At 48.1% G+C, this 20,770-nt stretch overlaps 4 protein-coding genes and 1 non-coding gene across 9 annotated transcripts; 3 read left to right on the top strand and 2 right to left on the bottom strand.

Moving 5' to 3' along the window:
• Positions 1–2,344: 2,344 nt before the first annotated feature.
• LOC115547863 (keratin-associated protein 4-6-like) lies at positions 2,345–7,153 on the bottom strand. 3 transcript variants are annotated; one of them, XM_030362353.1, is made up of 5 exons: positions 6,818–7,153; positions 3,338–4,000; positions 3,139–3,249; positions 2,953–3,102; positions 2,345–2,664 (listed from the first exon to the last, which is right to left on the bottom strand). In XM_030362353.1, exons 2-5 carry the CDS (start codon positions 3,954–3,956, stop codon positions 2,417–2,419), a joined length of 1,128 nt encoding a protein of 375 aa, XP_030218213.1. In that variant the 5' UTR covers positions 3,957–4,000; positions 6,818–7,153; the 3' UTR covers positions 2,345–2,416. The 3 variants fall into 3 exon arrangements, with proteins under 3 accessions (XP_030218213.1, XP_030218214.1, XP_030218215.1); XM_030362354.1 differs by having other exon boundaries at positions 2,995–3,102; XM_030362355.1 differs by having other exon boundaries at positions 2,345–2,538; positions 6,818–7,152.
• Positions 7,154–8,206: 1,053 nt separating this feature from the next.
• Positions 8,207–8,278, top strand: trnaw-cca (transfer RNA tryptophan (anticodon CCA)). The gene has a single exon. It is a non-coding gene; the product is annotated as a tRNA-Trp (tRNA).
• On the top strand, positions 8,223–9,569 carry LOC115547755 (protein LIAT1). Its single transcript, XM_030362189.1, has 2 exons — positions 8,223–8,737; positions 9,274–9,569. The coding sequence occupies exons 1-2, from the start codon at positions 8,578–8,580 to the stop codon at positions 9,567–9,569; spliced, it is 456 nt and encodes a 151-aa protein (XP_030218049.1). The 5' UTR covers positions 8,223–8,577.
• Positions 9,570–9,700: 131 nt separating this feature from the next.
• Positions 9,701–15,477, top strand: LOC115547746 (TLC domain-containing protein 2). 3 transcript variants are annotated; one of them, XM_030362179.1, is made up of 6 exons: positions 9,701–10,593; positions 12,833–13,042; positions 13,303–13,385; positions 13,635–13,717; positions 14,521–14,742; positions 15,014–15,477. In XM_030362179.1, exons 2-6 carry the CDS (start codon positions 12,864–12,866, stop codon positions 15,323–15,325), a joined length of 879 nt encoding a protein of 292 aa, XP_030218039.1. In that variant the 5' UTR covers positions 9,701–10,593; positions 12,833–12,863; the 3' UTR covers positions 15,326–15,477. The 3 variants fall into 3 exon arrangements, with proteins under 3 accessions (XP_030218039.1, XP_030218038.1, XP_030218040.1); XM_030362178.1 differs by having other exon boundaries at positions 9,706–10,593; positions 12,738–13,042; XM_030362180.1 differs by lacking the exon at positions 9,701–10,593 and having other exon boundaries at positions 12,172–13,042; positions 14,521–14,738.
• LOC115547745 (F-box only protein 40) lies at positions 15,374–20,704 on the bottom strand. The gene is made up of 7 exons (XM_030362177.1): positions 20,422–20,704; positions 20,242–20,293; positions 18,154–19,308; positions 17,612–17,898; positions 17,072–17,203; positions 16,547–16,817; positions 15,374–15,722 (listed from the first exon to the last, which is right to left on the bottom strand). Exons 2-7 carry the CDS (start codon positions 20,242–20,244, stop codon positions 15,492–15,494), a joined length of 2,079 nt encoding a protein of 692 aa, XP_030218037.1. The 5' UTR covers positions 20,245–20,293; positions 20,422–20,704; the 3' UTR covers positions 15,374–15,491.
• Between the last annotated feature and the right edge of the window lie 66 nt (positions 20,705–20,770).

Here is a 20,770-nt window from a genome sequence, read left to right as displayed (position 1 = left end):
GGCACTCACACTCTCTTTGACATACACGTGTGCGAGCGTGCACACACATACACACAACAGAAGGAAGGAATATGCTTTTTGGCCAAACTCCAGATTCCTTCCAGACAGATAGATGGACGCACACACACACACACACACACACACACACACACACACACACACACACACACACACACACACACACACACACACACACACACACACACACACACACACACACACACACAAGCCCCTGTTTCCATACAATTGTTTATATATTTCACTAATTCTAAATGCTAATGGTTTTTCTTGCTATGGTGAGAATGAGATAGCTTCAATTAGCAACAGCCTCAGTGATCCCATGAAGACAGGGCCCTTGAGTGAAACCCAAACTGCTGACCTTTATCTCAAATCAGTGCAGGTGTTTGTTTAAACTATTTCTTTGCGTGAAAAGAAACGCTTCATCCATCAGAAGATCCCTGGCTTCCTGATTATCATCATTCATCATAATCATAATGAAACAAGTACATCAATTTGTAAAAAAGCTGTGTTTTCAAGAGTGTATTGAAATGGTTACGCTCATACAGCTTTAAATAGCTTGATTCAAATAAAGTATGCTTGAAGCCTAAAAAGCCAGCAGCCGTGTCGGGAGAGACGAAGAATACTGCTTATGCTTTCATACCGAAAAAAGATAACCCTTGAATGAAGTCCTGACCGCCACCCCGTCACAGAAGCAAGTGAAAAGTGAAAGCTCTACTACATTCACGCTCGATTGAAACAATACAATTATATTTATTTTTTGGGTCTCTGTCATGGCCACAGTTGTGGTGCTGTGTGTTCTCCCCCTGGGTCGGCCACAACCCCTGTCTGTCTCTGTGCTTAACCTGCCACTCTCAACTGCTCACACCTAACCTGCATCAGCTCATCAACTCCCCTTCAGATACACCTGGTTTCCCTGCAGTCGTCTCCAGATCGTACTTCGATATACCGTGGTAGTTATTCGTACCTGGCTCCAGTCTGTACACTTTCTAATTGTTGTTTCTCCTGCTGAAATCTCGTGCTTCTCCTTTGTTCTCTTTGCCTATAGTTTTGTGGATCTACACCTCCAGCATGCCTGCTTCACTCCCTCCAGCCTGATAGTCCCCACTGTCTGCCCCCCGCCTCACTCCTGGTTACACCATACAAACCTGTTCACCTTCACTCCAACTCCTGTCCTCTCTCTGTGTTCTGCTCTTGGGTCCAGCAGCTATCGCTCCCCTAACAGTCGTAAGTGGTATGATGAAAAACATAATTTTCTGTTTCGAACTTTCATATAGCATCTTGAGGCTTTAATAAAATCGAACATTCAAATCAATTTATTTTTTTTAATATTTTTTTCCCAAAATGCAATAAATCCATGACCAAAATGCGCTATGAATACACGAATAACAGTTTTTCAAAGGCTTACGTTTCTTACCCACAGTAGACACCACGACAGGCTCATCAAAGGAATCAAAATGATTCATGTTTGTTGACATTGTTTAACTATATCGCAAACTCTTAAGGATGCCGGCTGCAAACCGGGCGCCGCCAATAAGAGATAAGAGATAAACGTTTAAACTTGACATTTTGTTTCTAGGTTAAAGGGCTCATGTCATGCCACCAGGTGTGGGTGTGATAAGCTGGTACAAGCCGTTTGGCACAGGGAAGGAATGATTTTCATAGTGACATCACAACCCGATATATGAAGGATAGATAAGCAACCTTTGCTACAGTCCACTGGGTAGGCTATCCAGCGTACATTTAAGAAGCGTACATCTGACTTTCAAAGTAAAAAATAATATTTTGAAAGTAGTTTATCTTAAACAGATTTTAAAAATCTGTTGTTACAATATTAATATTAAATGTCATACTTTCATTCAAAAAATAACCAGAAACTTCTATCACTATCGAAATTGATTTCTTGGGTATACCGCGTATACCTACATATCACATAGATCACACCACTGTGAACAAGCCCCAGCAATGAACAGAAGGCTGGGCACCACAGACTGTTACCAGGGTGGAGAGAGAGGATGAGTGGTAACAGGGTGGAGAGGAGTGGAGTCTAGTTGACCTAGTCTAAATGACTAGAACATGTATGTCCTTAATTTTTCCATTTGAGATTTGATCTATCCTAAATTAAAAGACGAAATATTTCCTTCATTTCTCAAATAATGATAGCAGCTCATCAGTCCTACGGTGTGTGATGATTCATGTTAAGACCCGGGTTCTGTACCCAGGTCCCCTGGGCCCCAAGAGCCAGAAGACCCAGGGACAGATGGGCGTCGACGCTCTGGGCATACGGCTCGGTCCGCCCAGCTTTCTGGTTAATAATGGAGACTGATTTGATTCATTTCTTTAATGAATTTACGGTTGGCGAACGCCCCTCCACAACCTTTCATCTTGTAATCTTTATTCAACAGAAAGGAACAACACATAGTACTAGTATACAACATATACTACATAAAGGCCCAAACCATAGTACTAGTACACAACATATACTACATAAAGGCCCAACACATAGTACTAGTACACAACCTATACTACATAAAGGCCCAGCACATAGTACTAGTACACGACATATACTACATAAAGGCCCAGCACATAGTACTAGTACACAACATATAATACATAAAGGCCCAGCACATAGTACTAGTACACAACCTATACTACATAAAGGCCCAACACATAGTACTAGTACACAACATATAATACATAAAGGCCCAGCACATAGTACTAGTACACGACATATACTACATAAAGGCCCAGCACATAGTACTAGTACACAACATATAATACATAAAGGCCCAGCACATAGTACTAGTACACAACATATACTACATAAAGGCCCAGCACATAGTACTAGTACACAACATATAATACATAAAGGCCCAGCACATAGTACTAGTACACGACATATACTACATAAAGGCCCAGCACATAGTACACAACATATACTACATAAAGGCCTGACACATAGTACTAGTACACAACATATACTACATAAAGGCCCAACACATAGTACTAGTACACAACATATAATACATAAAGGCCCAACACATAGTACTAGTACACAACATATACTACATAAAGGCCCAACACATAGTACACAACATATACTACATAAAGGCCTGACACATAGTACTAGTACACAACATATACTACATAAAGGCCCAACACATAGTACTAGTACACAACATATACTACATAAAGGCCCAACACATAGTACTAGTACACAACATATACTACATAAAGGCCCAAAACATAGTACTAGTACACAACATATACTAGTATATGTTGTGTACTAGCACTATGTGCTGGGCCTTTATGTGGTTACATAAAGGCCCAACACATAGTACTAGTACACAACATATACTACATAAAGGCCCAAAACATAGTACTAGTACACAACATATACTACATAAAGGCCCAACACATAGTACTAGTACACAACCTATACTACATAAAGGCCCAACACATAGTACTAGTACGCAACATATACTACATAAAGGCCCAGCACATAGTACTAGTACACAACATATACTACATAAAGGCCCAAACCATAGTACTAGTACACAACATATACTACATAAAGGCCCAAACCATAGTACTAGTACACAACATATACTACATAAAGGCCCAAACCATAGTACTAGTACACAACATATACTACATAAAGGCCCAACACATAGTACTAGTACACAACATATACTACATAAAGGCCAATCCTCGTGGGGATCCTGGGGGGACGCAGTGCGGACCGTCTCTTGGGGACCCTCCTTCAGGGGATGCAGTGCAGACCGTGACAGTTCTTCAGCTGGCAGCTTTAGCAGTACAACAGGAACGTAAAGCTTGCCAGTGAAGAACTGCCACATGCCAGCGTTGTGCAGACCAGGGCGTACTCGATGGTGCGTGGAGTCAGCCATTAGAAGAGGACCAGACTTCACAAGGATCATCTGGTTGGTAGAAGTAGGGGCTGAATCCTCTGCTGCCTACAGACCTGCAGAGAGAGACCACAGTCAGAACGGGTGAGCCAAAGGGTGAGTGAGAGGGTGAAAGACTGAGAGTGTGAAGGGAATGAGAAAGAAGGAAAGCCTTGAGACGGTGAGGAGTCGGGTGAGGTGTGGGGTTAGGCGTGTCCGCCCCGGGTTTCCGTAACATTTCCTGACATTCCAGCAGCATATGTGAGAAATTCCCTTCTGCTGCTCTGGCCTCCAACAGCACTTCTTCAACCTCTCCTGCTGTGCCTTTACCTCTGACCCCTTACCCTGAAGAATCGCTCTCTACAGAGTTCACCAGTTAAGGACTAATAAGCAGTCCCGCCCCCTCTCTTACCACTAAACCCATGTTACCGAAACGGATATCGCTCCCCTTGAAGTAGGCTCAGATGTCCCGGCCCTCTCTTGCTGGTAACGCACACGTGAAGCAACCCCTTCCAGAAAGATCTGGTCAAAGGTTATATCCTTTCTGTTATTTTTCTCTCATAATTAACCATTCATGACCTAATCTAAACCTGCAAGCCTATAATAAGCGTACATACTAAACATCCTATCCTAAGACTTTTAGGGCTGAGTTTGAGGTTTTTGTTCATTACAACCCAATAAGGATTTACATCTTCACAGCCCTCCTCTTCATCCTCCAGCTCTCAGTATCTTCCTCCTCGTCTCCGCAAAGCAACCCACGGACAGAGCCGGGGGAGCTCCAAAACACACACACACACACACACACACACACACACACACACACACACAGGTTCTCTACCACAGGATGTTGGCGGAGGATGACAGTATGCAGGGAACAGGAACTGGTGTTTTAGTGGGTTTAGAATAGAAATAGAAAACACACTGAGCGATTACTACACGAATAACAACGTTACTGAAACAATCCAATATGCATGGCTCATGTCATAGCGGGATGAGGACAGATGGGGGCGCTGTGAGACGCAGAACTTCTATCGAGAACTTGTTCGACATTACTGTGTGTGCGCTAATTTGAGCCAATCAGAAAAGACTAATTGTCATGACCTGGTTTCAGCAGAGAGAAGCCGGGTAGATATTCCCCTGCTACTCTCTGCTCCGAGCCGGTACTTTTTCTTTGCAGCTGTACATCTGCATAGTCTCTCAGAGGCCAGACGCCTAACCTCTAACACTTACCCGCTGACCACACTTAGCTAACATGAAAATAACTTTACCTACCCCATTGTCTAGCTGCACATGATCCATAAGGTAAAACAAATTAACTAATTCTGATGGCTTCTGCTTCCAGGTTATCTTAACCAACCAATCAGGCCCCCCCCCACTGGGGTGTGTTGCACCAAGGGGCCTGAACTCAGAGCTCAGGCCCCCCCCCCACTGGGGCGTGGTCCCACTGGGCGTGGTCCCTTTGGAACAGCTTCAAAGAATTCCTAATGCAGCGTTTTAGAAGGACGGATTGTGGACTCAGAACACCGTAGAAGAACAGGGAACTGGTGGCAGGTTTAAGAAACAAAAACTCTAAGACAAAATGAGCTAAAAAGCGGGTAAAGGGGAGAGGGTACCTCGTTTGTGTCTGTGGGGCTGGCCCCGGGTTGAATTTAGATCCAGTGGAGGTGAGTTTTGTGTAGTAGGGTTCTCCCCCTTAGAGGGGGGTTATGGGGGGGAGGGGGGGGGCAGCAACAGATTAGGCCTCAGAATCCATAGCTGGTTTCCTGCTGATCTAAAGGGCCCGTTGAACGACCCAGCCTGATACAAGCTCTCTTTGTTCCGACCAGTTCACTCCCAACTGTTAAGCAACACGGACTCACTTCTGCAAATATGGAGGAACGTTACAAAGGTTTCCAAACAGCACTGAACATAAAAGACGGGTTGCAAGATGTAGAAGATGTTGGAGAAGGCCTTGCTCAGCATAAGGTTGAAACAGAGGGGGCAGGGGGGCCGGCTGGCCACCGACCAATGGGGTGGCCCCTATGGAGCCGAGGCAGTGAGGGCCGCGTGCCACCAGCTGCACTGCGCATTCCTACCAGCAGAGCCCACTCTGGAGCGGTACAATTATGTAAGACAGGCCCCATAGCCGCAGACAGGCTGATGAAAGAGGTTTGGGGTGGTGTTCGGTAGGCTAGGTGAAGGGTGTTCCCTTGAACATCTTGATCAATCAGCATTTTGCAGGCCCAATAAAGGGTTGCGAAGAATGAGAATCTTTCAGATTCCAGGCCTGTCGAAACGCATCCTTAGATTGTGACACGTGATTTGGGGCCGGTCCCAGGTAACTCGGCTCATGGGTCAGTTAGCCCCATGTGACCATCCAGGTTACAGCCGGCTATTTGAGGATCCATATGGAAATCCTACATTTCCTCATCTGGCCTGTGAAATTAATTGAGCTCTTCAGAGCTCATCACACCTTAGGCACTGGAAGTGTATGCATATCTGGTACCCATTAATTAATACATGTGTACATGTTATAGAACAGGTTACAATACTATAATATGCACGTTCCGTACAGCTTTAGCCTACATGACCAGCCTGTCCTTGATGCAAACTGAGTCAGGATTGGGGGGGTGTGGGGGGGGGGGGATCTTTACAGAAGTAAGATCCGAGTTACTGGGAATGACACAGGGGTCTCTGGTGTAGCTGCTTCATAATATTAAGTCCGTGTCTCTGATTATTTGACCACGCCCATTGGTCGCGCGCACCGACGTTAAGCCCCAATGGAGAGTTCATTAGAAAAAAGGCCCATTTTTAGAGGTACATATCGTGGTAGGCGATTACTGGAAATTGGGTCATCAAATAGCCAAAGGGCAAATCAAACTGACAGGAAGAACAAGACGAGGCCGTCAACTTACCATTAAAACGTCTAGGCGCCCCACCTTGACCACCGATCCTGTCGCTCCTGCCCGGTCGACCGAGCAGTACGGTCCGGACCTCGGCGCCTCGCCCACTCCCTGAACAGTGGCGAGCCTTCGCTGCAACACGCCGTCCACGATGTCGGAACACTGCGATAGTCTACGAAATGTCGGCCTGAATACGATTAGAATACATGTCCTATAGTCTAGCTTTAGGAAATCGAGCTTACTTTAGCAGAAAGTAGAATGCGGACGAGGACTTCGGTCTCCTTTCAGAACTCTGGTCTGTCTGAGTCCTGTCTCTTTCTCACTTGCTCTTCTAGCTAAGAACTACTCCCCCCCCCCCCCAGTCTCTCTCTCTCTCTCTCTCTCTCTCTCTCTCTCTCTCTCCTCTCTCTCTCTCTCTCTCTCTCTCTCTCTCCTCTCTCTCTCTCTCTCTCTCTCTCTCTCTCTCTCTCTCTCTCTCTCTCTCTCTCTCTCTCTCTCTCTCTCTCTCTCTCTCTCTCTCTCTCTCTCTCTCTCTCTCTCTCTCTCTCTCTCTCTCTCTCTCTCTCTCTCCCCACCTCTCTCTCTCTCCCTCGCTCCCTCTCCCTCTCACACACACACACACACACAGCCGGCTTCCTACTCCGATCAGCTGGCAGCGCCGTGACGTAGACGTCCAGCGCTGTCCAATGGGAAGTGAACATCGTGATGTGACGTCAAGGTCTCCACGTCTATTAAAGAGCAGGTCTCGAGTTACACTGAAGATCATCAGTTAACCTTTGTATAAATTGTATCATGTAAAATCAACCGTCGATATCAATAGTGAGGTATCTCTGTCCGTGTCTTTCCGTTCGTTGCCATGACGATATTTATACTAGGGTTCGTTTCAGGAACAGACCAACTAAGCCAGTCCTAATTAAGTGATGACCTGGGACTTCCTCTTCCTTCTGAGGTTTTAATATCCATCTCTCTGTGCTATTACTGCGGCTGCGTCACAAGGATGCTTTCTCACCGTCAGCTGATGGAAGAACACGTGCACCCCCCCCCCCCCCCAGACACACACACCCAGCGATTCATAAAGATGGCTGAACCCCCCCACAAACTAACCTTTACCCCTCCACAGACTGGAGATCGAACCTGAATGTAGGATTTATATTGCATTCCCGTGTTTCAAATATTTTCCGAAATAGCTGAAACGGTATCAGTAATTCTATGATTCCTAAAAATGCCAAGAATGTGCGAGTCTGCGTTAGACAGACAGACAGACAGTTTAATAATCCTCCACCTAACTCATTTTAGGCTGTATGGGGGTTGAGATGAGCATACGTAACTCCATTTGAACCTAATAAATAAGGCTTATTGTACTCTTAGTTATATTTACAAGACTTTCCATCATTATTATGAGGCCTCGTGGCGCAACGGTAGCGCGTCTGACTCCAGATCAGAAGGTTGCGTGTTCAAATCACGTCGGGGTCAGTCATATATTTATTACATTTCTGCATGATAAGGCATGTGCATACATGACTAATCAAATATCGGCACTCCCAGTTCACTTGGAGGAGGAGTCGGGTTAACGGTTGCTACGGAGACGCGTCTCTTTGCCTCCCATGCTACCGGAAAAACACGGAAGCACCGGCTGAACATCTTCTCAAATAGAGGCTTCAGATGTTTTGCATTAGTGTCTTTGAAGGATTCTGAATGGTTTTGCACACCCTATTGTACTAACAAGGCGTAGGATTCAATTAAAAAACTACTTATAGCAGACTCATTTGACGATGCTAGAAGTCGGTTCACACATGGAGGGGAACAGCAACCCCCCCCTGAGAAACACGGAGGCGAGGGAGCGGAAGAAGACCAGGAGGAGGCGGAGAAGAAAGACAGCAAGTGTTCCTACGAAGAGCGGGCATTCAATCAGCCACCTTGAGGAGGATAAAGGTGATCGATTGGCGTTGTTCCTTGTATTAAAGTTCGATATGTTTGTTTGCATGCTGCGAGGCACATCTTTGATCAAATCATCCCAGACCAAATACTGGTCCATTAGGAACACTAAGAACCACAAAAACAGCTTTATTTATACGATACAAGTAGCCTTCCAGTACTGCCTCTCAGCACGGTGGAGACCTGCCCGTGTGTTTGTGTGCGCGTGTGTTTGTGTACTTGTATGTCTGAGAGAAAGAATGTGTGTGTGTGTGTGTGTGTGTGTGTGTGTGTGTGTGTGTGTGTGTGTGTGTGTGTGTGTGTGTGTGTGTGTGTGTGTGTGTGTGTGTGTGAGAGAGAGATAATTTGTGTGTATCTTTGTAAATGCATGAATGTGTGTGTGTCGGTATGTTTGTATATGCATGAATGTGTGTGAGAGAGAGAGAGAGAGAGAGAGAGAGAGAGAGAGAGAGAAAAAAAACACTGTGTGCATCTGCTTCCTGCTTGTCTTACCTATTTTACCCTACTTATAACCTGCGTATTGTTTTCCATAGACAATCCTGGGAGCATATTGCCCCCCAGCACCCTGTCCGTCTCCCTGCCCCCCCTCCCCGGACCCGGGCCGCCCCAGGCCCTTAAGGGGAGAGATAAGGAGGGGGCTCCCCATTGGAGCACCAACCCGCCCCCGCTAGCTTCCCCCACAACAAGGGGCGTTCCTGAGCTGAGTGCCCAGGCCAGGGGGAGCCTGAGGTGGGAAGGGGAGCTCGACGACCCCCTCGCGGAGGGGGAGAGGTTGGAGCTCTACAAGGCCCGGCGGAGGCAGCGCTACCTGGCTCTGAGGCCGGTCTGAGGAGACCAGCCCCCCCCCCCCCCCCCCCCCCGGACCTCATCAATGCTAATAGGTTACATTTTTTGATTAAATGCAGTAAACACAATATCCTTCAGAGACTGTCTGTCCAACCCCCATGGCTGCGGGAGGAAAAATAATTGCTGATGGCATACGATCTGTCCAGAGAATCCATATTAACTCTCCCTCTAGACTCTGTAGATGTGTACTGCTACAGGGTCCACTGGCCTACTTCCACAGAAGAGAACGTCATTAAGTCATTACGAGCCTGTACCGTATTGATGGTGCTTTACAGTTATGCAGCACCAGGGTGGAGTAGGGCCCCCTTCGCAGAGAGGGGTCCCAGGACTGACCATGGGTGCAGTAGGGCCCCCTTCACAGAGAGGGGTCCCAGGACATACCAAGAGTGGAGAAGGACCCCCTTCACAGAGAGGTCCCAGGACATGCCAAGGGTGGAGTAGGACCCCCTTCACAGAGAGGGGTCCCAGGACAGACCACGGGTAGAGTAGGACCCCCTTCACAGAGAGTTCCCAGGACATACCAGGGGGACCCTCAAACACCACTATGGGACTGCTGTCCCATAGTGGTGTTTGAGGGCCCCGCTGGTACAGGTACAGGTAGACTGATGTTCACTAGCTCAGTATACTGGTGCCCTAGTACATCAAAGGAGAAGACCCATGTTCAGATTATTATAATTGACACCTGTGAAAGCACAACATTTGACCATTCATTTCACTTGTGAATGAATCCGATGTAGACCCAGGGGAAGGGGGCCTGTTTGTTTTATGTTAATTTGACTATCTGTTGGCTTTGAAAGAGAACGTCATAGGTGTGTGGATAAAGGTTTGTTGTACTACGTTACCCAGGAGTCTTAGCGCCAGGTGGATTCAGGAAGTGCACAACGTGATATAAGAGCTGAGCGTGTACATGTGTTGGGGCCGCTTAAGTAATAGAAAAAAAGAGTTCTCGGAGGTAAACATGCTGCTGCGCCCTGTTTGTCATATACAACGAACAGGCATAACATTAGGTATGTATTTAAAAACGATACTGAGTAAATTAATGTGAATCAAGGCTAGAAGATCTCTAAAGTATGTTTACGTTTAAGGATTTTTACAGAAGTTACTTGAAATTCAGCATAAATAAAGCATGTATGACTTGAGACAATAAAAAGGGAAAAGTGTTCAGCCTTATGAATCCGATTGGCTTCTCTAAATAATAAATTATTTAATTGAGTATTTAGTATGCCTACTCGATAAAAAATATATAAAAATCATTGGTAGTAAATATGAGCCATAATGTATTCCACGCCAAAAGACGACGTCAGCATGTTGCACCTCTTAAAAGAGTGTGATCCGAGCCTTTCTCATCCAAGTCTTGGTTCTTCTTTGAAATAGCACGGCTCATGTCTCCATAACGTTACTCAAAAGTCACCAAACACTATATCAATCAAGAATAATAGAGAAAGTGATCCAACAGAAAAATGCAAAATAAAGGTAAAAGGACGGGTATTTCTTATGAATACATTTGAACATAGTAGCCTACAATAACTATTCTACCACCCACCAAATGAGGATCCAACACAACCCATGTTGAACGGTTCTTAACGAGGCGCTCTGTGATGCGGCGGCCCCACAGGTGAACGCAATCCTAGTCAGGAACGGATGTGGATATATCTCTTCCAAAATCCTCTCGCATCAAATGGGGATCCCACCGTACTACGTATCTACGCACCGTCAGAGTTCATATCAAACCGGTAATAATCCCAGCTCAGTAAAGACAACCTGTCTGGTGATCACTCTGGTAATCACTTCCTCCACCTTATGCCAATGCAGACGTACAGGCATTTGTTTTGTTGAGCGCCTATTACAGAGTAATTTATGTTGAGGTTTATTCTTATTTATACCACGGTCTGCGGGAATACTCGATTCTGATTGGATGCAGGGTGTGCATTAACTCCTGATATACGGACACCTGGACAAGTAGTTCCGTCAAATTGTCTGTTTACCGTTCTCAATTAATGCGCTAGCTGGCGTATCGTCTCTAAAATAGTAGTAACCATAGCAACGGGAAACAAAACAAAGCTGAGCGGACTATAATACCTCCCGCTACCTCCCGTTCTAAAGTCGTAGCTATGGCCCGTCCTAATTACTGGAGGAGTGAACAACGTTTCCGTTGCATGAGAACCCAACGGGCGTGTAATGGTGGTTCCGGGTATTAGTCAGACCCTCAGGCGTAACCAGGCAAACAAATGTATGTTTTGTGGAAAACTTTATATTCGGATTGTAAAACGCATGAAAATATAAATTAATGGTCTTAATTTGGTCACCGTTGGTATGTGACCGTGGTATAAGCGGGATAATGCCCTTCGAGGTGTCCATTATCAGGAATTAATGGACTTCGCGGAGGCAACCGTCCTCCGCTTCGCGTCGGACGGTTCACGCCTCCACGTCGTCCATTAATTCCTGATAATGGACACCTCGTCGGGCATTATCCCTTACTTAATCATCAATTATCCTGCATAGAACTATTGCCCTTCATATTTGAATAATGAGTAAGATGTGTGTATCCTTGTATTCATCTAATGCATCTAATACACCACATCAAACCATTAACATGGTTCAGTGAATTCACCACAATGTGGTTAACCCAACATCTGTCTCCGCCCCCTCCATCCCTCTATCCGGGTCACCTGGCCCATGTCCAACATCAGTTCACAGCTCCTACTATCCGCCATCTTGCCAGCTTCTCCTAATTAGCATAGACGAATCTTACAATCAGCAGTCAAAGTAAGATAAATGACGTATATGAATAAAGAAAATGAATGTATAAATAAAAAAACGACTAATCACAAGTCTGAACGTGTCCCAGGTGAACTCTGGACCTAAGGGATGCAGAGCACCTCTAGCTAAGTCCTTGTAGGCCATTAGCTCCGAACATGGGTTTCATAACTGTCATAACTGTCCGTTTCATAACTGTTACATCAGACTGTGTGGGGGTGGGGGGAACACAAACACAAACACACTCGCACGAAAACACATCCACACAAAATGTAGAGTGTTATCTTCAAGCTACACCTTTGGTCCCCTTATCAGAAGGGGTCTAAACCATTCAAGAATACATACGTTGTGTGTGTCCATGTTGATGGTGTGTGTTTATTCGTGTGCGTGAAAGAAAACGACCAACGGTTGGCCGTGGGCTACGGTTGGACCTCCACCAGCGCACGCACCAGGTCCCGCTGAGCCGCTAACAACCCCCGCATCTACAAGGTGGTGTTTTCTACTCCGGCCCCCTCCCCTCATGGATCTGAGGTCCGCTCTCCTGTGCGTCGGAGGGTCCGTGTGCTCCTTCAAACTGGTCCACACGCTGCTCGGAGGCCTGCAGGCGCCGCCCAGAGAGGGCCACCGAGCCTGGAGACAGCGCAACATCGGCACGTCGCTGGCTCACAGCTCGCTGTCAGGAGCATGGGCTGCGCTGTGGTGCGTAGGAACGTCTGTCTGTGAACTCGACATGCGTCTGTCCGTTTCTGTTCGTCTAAACGTCTAACTGCCTCTGTATGTCTATATATACGTCGGTCTGTCTTTCTATCTGTCTGTCCGTCTGTCTATTGAGGTATCTAAATTTCTGTCCATGCTGTCTGATATTTCATTTTTAACGTCAGGTTAAAGTAATTATCTCTCCACTGCTGTCTGATAATATCGAGCGTCAGGTTAAAGTAATGATCTGTCCGACCAAACAGCTTCTGGTGCCATCCTCAGATGGCCGAAGACCTGATCTCCACTCACACCAGGTTCTCCTTCAGCCTGGTCACCCTGTCTACAGGTGACACTTATGTACACTCATATACACAACCACACTTATCAAGAATGGTGTGCTTATAATTGTTGTCTTTGTTTGAAAAGCCAAAATGAACATTTGATACATCTGTTGAAATGAAAAAGTGTTACATTTCTTCCACACGTAAACACGGTGAAAGACCTCTCCAAAGGGACACACTCCTATGCCGGTGTAAGACCACAGTAAATCTATGAATTGACTTCTGTGCGTGTGTGTGTGTTTGTGTGTGTGTAGGTTATTTCATCTATGACGCCCTGGATCTGCTCCTTAACCAGTCGTTCAAGCGGTCATGGGAGGTCCTCCTCCACCACGCAGTGGTAAGAGATAGGGCGTGTCTGTAACCAAAGGTTGATGTCTATCTGTTATCGTGTGTGTGTTTTTGCGTCCACATATAGTTGTGTTGTGCATACATGATTTGTGTGGAGCTGTCTTCGTGTTGAGGTTAGTGAATGATTGTAGAACCGTCCATCCCTTATGGTCGATTCCTTCATATCTGTTGCATTCTTCTTGGTTCTGGCAGATAAAACCCCAGGCCTCATTCTCATCCAGTCATAAAGCTTCAACCTCGGGGTCGAGAGTATCTATGGAGCTCAAGATATAAATATCTGATCCATCAGAAAAGGTCATCTTGGTTTGAAATGATTACACTTATAAGCTAAAAAGTAGATTAGTGTGTGTAGTTGTGTGTGTAGAACCTCATGTGACTGTGTGACTAGTTGAGACCTAGTGAAGGGAGGCTTGCCGCCTTCCTTCATGGGATGGTGAGGTGTTTTACACATTGACAAAAACATTGGAAGCATTTATTTTGTTATGCTTTCAATAGATGCAAACACCTTCTATCTGCATGGCAGTTTAATTGATACATTGCATGAAATATTGCCATTTAACCATTTAAAAATAGGTTGAATAGTGGCATCACAGGTGAAAAATTGTTTTGCCGTTCATGTTTCTCATTGTTATATTATGACGTAAAATGCTTGTTAGATTGACTCTTCACCCAGATAGATAATATACGGAGAAGATAACAATATGCCATAGTCTACGATCATACTGGCTTGTGTGTTTGGAAGCCTGCCTGTGTGTGATACTCATATCCGGTCTTCCCTCCCCCTCCCACAAGGTTGTTTCCTGCTTCAGCCTGGCCATCAGCTCCCGCCTCTACGTGGGCTTTGCTGTCCTGTCTCTGCTGGTGGAGATCAACACTGTGTTCCTCCACATCAGGCAGCTCATGCTCCTGTCTGGCTGGCGGAACCGGCCAGCAGGAGGCAGCGCCCCCACCACCGACCCTCCCCGGCCCACGCCTGCTTTCCGCCTGACCAGCCTCCTCAACCTCGCCACGTGGGTAGCCCCCCCCCCTTACTAGTGCATCACGCTACTTTAAAACCCAAACACCAGATCCGTTCTCATTAGACGGTAACTTCTCAAGCAAAACTTGGAGACGGGATAAACAAGAGAGTCTGTGCTCGGAGGGGTGGGCCAGTTACCGTCAGATAGACGGAACAGCTCAGTGTACGGGCTTTACTGGGTTATGTTATTTTTTAATTGTAGATAAAAGAGAAGCACCCAATCCTTTCCGATGTCCATCTGATCTCTGCCTGTCTCTCCCCTGGAAGGTTCTTGGTGTTCCGGTTGTGTACACTGGGCTGGATGACTCGGTGGCTGGCCGCACAAGCGGGGCAAATTCCTCGGTTCGCCCACACGCTGGGAACGGTGGGCTTGGGCGGCATCACTGTCATGAACGTGGTTCTTCTCTATCGGTTGCTCCGCGCGGAAGTGCTGACCGACACACGAACCTCCGGAAAGGACCACTAGAGGGCGCTGCTCATGTGACGGAACCTCCGGCCTATTTTCACTCAGACGACTCTCCCAATGAAATGCTCATCGGTCACGTTCCACCAGCGTTTACAATAGACTCTTGCTCTTGACCCAATAACTTAATTACCTCAATTAATATTTACAATTAAACTGCAGAATTATTGTGTGAAATAGCTCTTTATTTATCAGAGTAACATGCCCATCATGGGATGTTTCCGAAATATTAATATCATGAAAATAAAGAAAGAAAAAAAAAGTTGAATCAAATGTATCAATCTAATTCATCAGATGCTCCATTATGATCTTCTTTGGAAATGTGGTGACTAGAGAGGGCTTGCTGTGTTGCGCCCTGGTCCGGACGTCCTGCCCGAGGCAGGGCAGAGGAACGCCCTGGGTCCGGAGCTCCGTCTGGTAGAAGGGGCACACCTTCATGTGCTCGGACATGTGCGGGACGTCCTGGAAGCACCACTGGCTGACGGGGGAGAACAGGGTGCTGAACTCCCACACCTGATGGAGGGAGGGAGGGAGGGAGGGAGACATCGACGGTTTCAATGATAAAATATTTAAACAACTGAATAAGTGTCATGATGGACAGGCCAGAGAAGAGACAGGAGGTGGGCTAAGAGTAGAAGGGAACTCATATCCCCGCAGGTCCGAGCCGAACCCGGATTCGCTGCAAGGTGTTTTTCGTCTATAATGTTTAGCGCACTTGCGGCTTAAAGGAGTTCAATGTAACAAATGCACTAAACCATACAATGACCATGATGTCATCAGAATCAGGAACCCTGCCCGGTCCAGACACTGGCTTCTCCTCCAGCCACACTACGGACAGGAAGTTCCCTTTGGAATTCTGCCACGCTAAGAGACGGCTACATCTGGAGTTCAGTCATGTTAATGTTAAAGTTGTAAATATCTAATAATACATGATGTACATCATATAACAGTAGGAATGTTAGCGGTGGTTTGGCCCGTGGGTTTTGAGTTACTATTCTCTGAGGCCCCCGGGTTGCCAGATATCCCAATTGCTGCTGCCATGGAAACAAGCCAACGACCTGGATCAACTGAGGTTCAACTGGATTCTACTGCCTGGTCCTCTTTCGACAAGGTCCCCCACCAAAACCGCGCTAAAAGACAGCTACATCTGCAGCTGAGTCATGTTACTGTTAAAGTTGTAAATATATAATGTAATAATATATATAATATACATACAACAGCATTATAGCCAGACTCTGGACCTAGGGGAAGACATACTGGTGGCCCGAGGCTCACGGACAACACTTCGACAAGCTCAGGGTAACCCTGTCCATCACGCCGGGCGGAGCTGGTCCTACCTTCTCCCCGACCCTCCACTCGGCCCGGCCCTGGGAGCCGGTCCTCCTCTGCCAGCGCAGGGTCACCATGCCCCGGTCGCTCAGCAGAGAGGAGCACACGTCCCTCAGCAGGCGGGACACCAGGGCCAGCTGGGACAGGGACAGGCTGTCCAGGAAGCTGGCCACGTGGCAGAGCACCTCGTAGGGCAGCCCGCTCAGAGAGTCCCGTCCTCCGGGCCCTGGAGGGACCTCAGGCAGGAGGGGGCGCAGGCTGAAGCAGCTCAGGTCCTGGCTGAGGAGTCAACACGTTTATATGTTCTGTAGGCGGCCTGAATGACTCAGGTTAAACTTCACTAACTCGGTTATTCCTACTTACTTGTAGGTTAAACTTCACTAACTAGGATATTCCTACTTACTTGTTGGTGACTAGCCTGAATTACTCAGGTTAAACATCAATAACTAGGTTATTACTACTTAGGCCTACTTGGAGGTGACTAGCCTGAATTACTCAGGTTAAATTTGACTCACAAGGTTTTTTCTACTTACTTGTAGGTGACGGTGGCTTTATGGGTGGAGGGCTGGAACCTTCTCTGGCTGAAGGTGCAGCCCAGGTAGGAGAGGGGACATCTCTGCTCAAACCAGCCGCTCAAACACGTCTGGACGTCAGCGTGGACGTTCCTGAAGACGGGGAGGCTTATTAGAAACTAAGTGCAAGGTGAACAAACTGGAGGAATGTAGGAATGGTCAATATACAATATCTTTTAAATTAAACAACATTGATAAAAACACAGAATATTGTTGAAATGTGATGCGATTTGGAAGTATTAGGACGGAAGAGTAAAAGTAGCACTACGATGAGTACTCGGTTTGTTGTTGTAATACCCATCCTAACCACCGTGTGGAACCCATTGTCCCTTACAGTGGTAGACTTCCACAGGACTTCTAATGGAGCCTGGGACCTGTTGTTTTATGAAGTAGCCCATCGAGGGTGTTATGAGCGACACCGGTGTGGTTCTCTGTAAAAAAGGCTCCGTTCCTCCACAGACAGGAAGTACAATAACACCAGTGTCTTAGCAGAGCGCCCACCTGAAGTGGTGCGTGTACTCCCTGCGCGGGAAGCTGTGGCCGCAGAGGAAGCTGAAGGCGGAGCTGGCCTTGTTGTGGCGGCTGGTCACGCTCTCCATCTGCAGCTGGACGTGCAGCTCCGCCGTCCGGCCCTCCGTCAGGTCCGCCAGGACCGCGGTGCTCCGGAACGGCGCCGACAGGAAGTGGTAGGTCTGGGTGCCCTCGTCCTGCAGCAGGGTGTCGAAGGACGTGCTCTCGGCGATCAGGTGACCTCGATGCTCCTTCTCCAGCGAGCACAGCAAGGACGCCTGAGCGGGACCCCAAACACCCCATGACACAGAGCTCAGACTGGGGGGGGGGGGGGGATGAGGGTGATGAAGTGATGAAGGGGATGAGGTCAGGGGACCTGATCCTGCCGCAGAATATTGCTTATAACCTTTATTTGGCTATATTATAGTGTAGGACACTGATGGAGGCAGTAAGTTCTGATGACAAATGATTGTCTGTTATTGTCATGATTGAGGCGGCCAAATTAGGCTGGGGGGGGGGGGGGGGGCACCCACCTGGACCTCCTCCCACACGGGCGTGTTCTCCAGCCCCGCCGCCAGGTCGCTGGTGTCCACGCCGCGGCTCTCCCTCTTGTAGAAGCCCGGGTTGCGGATGCGGCCCTGCCGGGCGATGAAGCTGGTGGGCACGTGGAAGGTCCGCACGCTGATGATCTTCATGGGCTCCACGTAGCCGTACACGAACCCGCCGGCCAGAGCGCCGCGGGCCGCCGCCGCCGCCGCAGGGGCGGTCCCCGGCTCCTCCTCCGGCAGGGCGCCCAGCCCGGACCCCTTCTCCGAGCCGCGGTTCAGACGGGCCGCCGCTGGCCCCGCCCCCCCGCCCGCCACACTGCAGCCGCCCTTCTCCATGCTGAACATGCGCTCCCACGCCGCGTAGCTCTGCAGCAGCTCAGGGTCCACCCCGGACCTCCTGGCCAGGGCCTCCCTCTCCTCCTGGCTGGGCTCCTCCTCTTCCTCCTCCTCCTCCTCCTCTTCCTCCGCCCTCGGCCCCGCCTCGTCCCCCGGCACCCGGACGTTGATCCGGCTCATGTGGTCCGAGGTGGCGCCGCCCTCCGCCCCGTCCGCCCGCACCGCCCCCCTCTCCGCCTCCCTGCGTCCCTTCTCCGCCACGTTGGGCTCCTCCCTCTCCTCCTCCTCCTCCTCCCCCCCCCTCCTCCCCTCGTCCTCCCGCCCCGCGCAGAGCTCGGGGAACAGGCTCTTCATCTTGAGGGAGTGGAACAGGTGGTCCTGGTCTCGCAGCGCCATGGCCAGGTCCAGGTCCCGGGAGGGCCCCCCCCCGCCTTGCTCCCGCAGCAGGTTGGCGTGCAGCTCCCGGAGGGGGTGGGAGTGGGCGTCGTCGGCCGGCCAGCGGTTCCACTCCATGGAGCAGCTCACCACGCTGGCGGGGCAGGAGGCCAGGTGGGCGGCGCGCGCGGCCCGGGGCATGGCGTGGGGGCAGCCGTAGGCCGCGTTGAGGCAGGGCCGCCTCTGCCGGGGGCACAGCAGCGCGTGCTCCTCCTGCTTGCAGAGGTGGAAGACGGCTCCGCAGAGCAGGGGGCACGGGGCCAGGGCGCAGCTCCCCGGGCCCTCCGGACGGGCCCTGCAGCGCCGGCTGTAGCAGGACTCACAGTGGGGGTGCAGCCCTGGGGCCGCGGGGGGGCGGGACCGCCGACTCTGGAGGGGGGGGGGGGGATCATGTCAAGTTAAGGATACAGAGAGACAACGGACAGGCAGGCAGACAGACAGACTAGTGGCAGACAGACAGATAGGCCAATTATTTTCCGGTCCCAGTCTTTATATGCCCCGGATTACACATATGTTGTTTGTGGATTTAAATGTTACTTTTTCACGCAAAGTAAACTGAACATTTTCGTGAAGAAGTTCGATGATGTTAGGTTTTTTCCAAGGGGAGGGTAAAAGCATCGGAAGAGGTGAAAACCATTATAAGTAGGGGTATGTGGAGAGATTCAGTTATGCCGATGGGAGATTGACGGTCTTGTCCACGCCAGTCGCAGGGAGCGTGACGGCACATACGAGACATAGCTTTCTCATTGTGTTTTCTCTACAGCCTTTAACTGAACAATTGCACAATAAACGGTCAAACTCTTGACAGGAAAAAGTATCATTTAAATCCACAAACAACATATGTGTAATCAAGGGCATATGAAGACTGGGACCAGAAAATAATTAGCCTACTTTCTCTTCATTGAAACCCATTCATATTTTTCGATAGGTCCCATGAGCTCTACCGGAAGGGGCATGACTTGATAAAAAAAAAATGGGCTTTGTGTATTTCATCGTATTATTTCCACTATAATTGAATAGTTATATTTTGTGAGTTTCTTATAAACCCACTAGGATCAGAAACAGTGCTGACGAAGCTCTTCAGTAATGAATCTGTGGGCGCCACTGGCCATTGGCTTAGCCACTGTATGATTATCCAGCTGTTTTTTACAGATTGCATTTGAGGTGAACCCCTTTAGGTCATTGTTGGGGAGCCACTGTACTAGAGAGAGAAGGTACACACATTGTTCTGTTATGTGTAGATATACATGTCAATGAGACAGACCGACAGACAGAGGCAAGAGAAAGTCAACAAGGACTCACCATATTGGTTTTGAATTGTAATTTGATCAATTACCCTGTAATGTATGGAAGTCTGAAAAACAAAACAACAAAAGTCTTTTAACAGCCCTAGAGACACATAAGCATCATTAAACGCATGAATTGAAAACAAAATAAGACTAGATCTGAAGAGAAGGATCTGTTTATTCTGAAAAGTCTTACCTTGTGTCAACGTAGATGTTTAGGCCTACTCTGTCTGGCGTTAACAGTTCAGGTCTATGCATTTGCACGAGAATAAGCAGGGAGGTTAAAATTAGCCAGGCAGCATGGAGGTTCACATGCTGACCTCTCTCGCAGTGGACTCAAATTACTCAATTATTAAAAATACTTCCCTTTCTTCCGCCCTCCTCTGTCCATGAAATGCATTTACCCCTCAAGAACGATAGTTTTTAAATAATTGTTTGTCCAATAAATAAATTACCCTCCACTTAAGGAAAAAGCGACAAACAAATTAGCGCTTTGGTTATTCTGCGGTAACCAGTACCTCTCCTTCTTACTAGATGAGTCCGGT

This window comes from Gadus morhua, chromosome 7, assembly GCF_902167405.1.
Source record: "Gadus morhua chromosome 7, gadMor3.0, whole genome shotgun sequence".
NCBI classification, from domain to species: Eukaryota; Metazoa; Chordata; class Actinopteri; order Gadiformes; family Gadidae; genus Gadus; species Gadus morhua.
The sequence above is the reverse complement of the archived record's forward strand: the minus strand, read 5'-3'. Positions and strand labels throughout refer to the sequence as shown.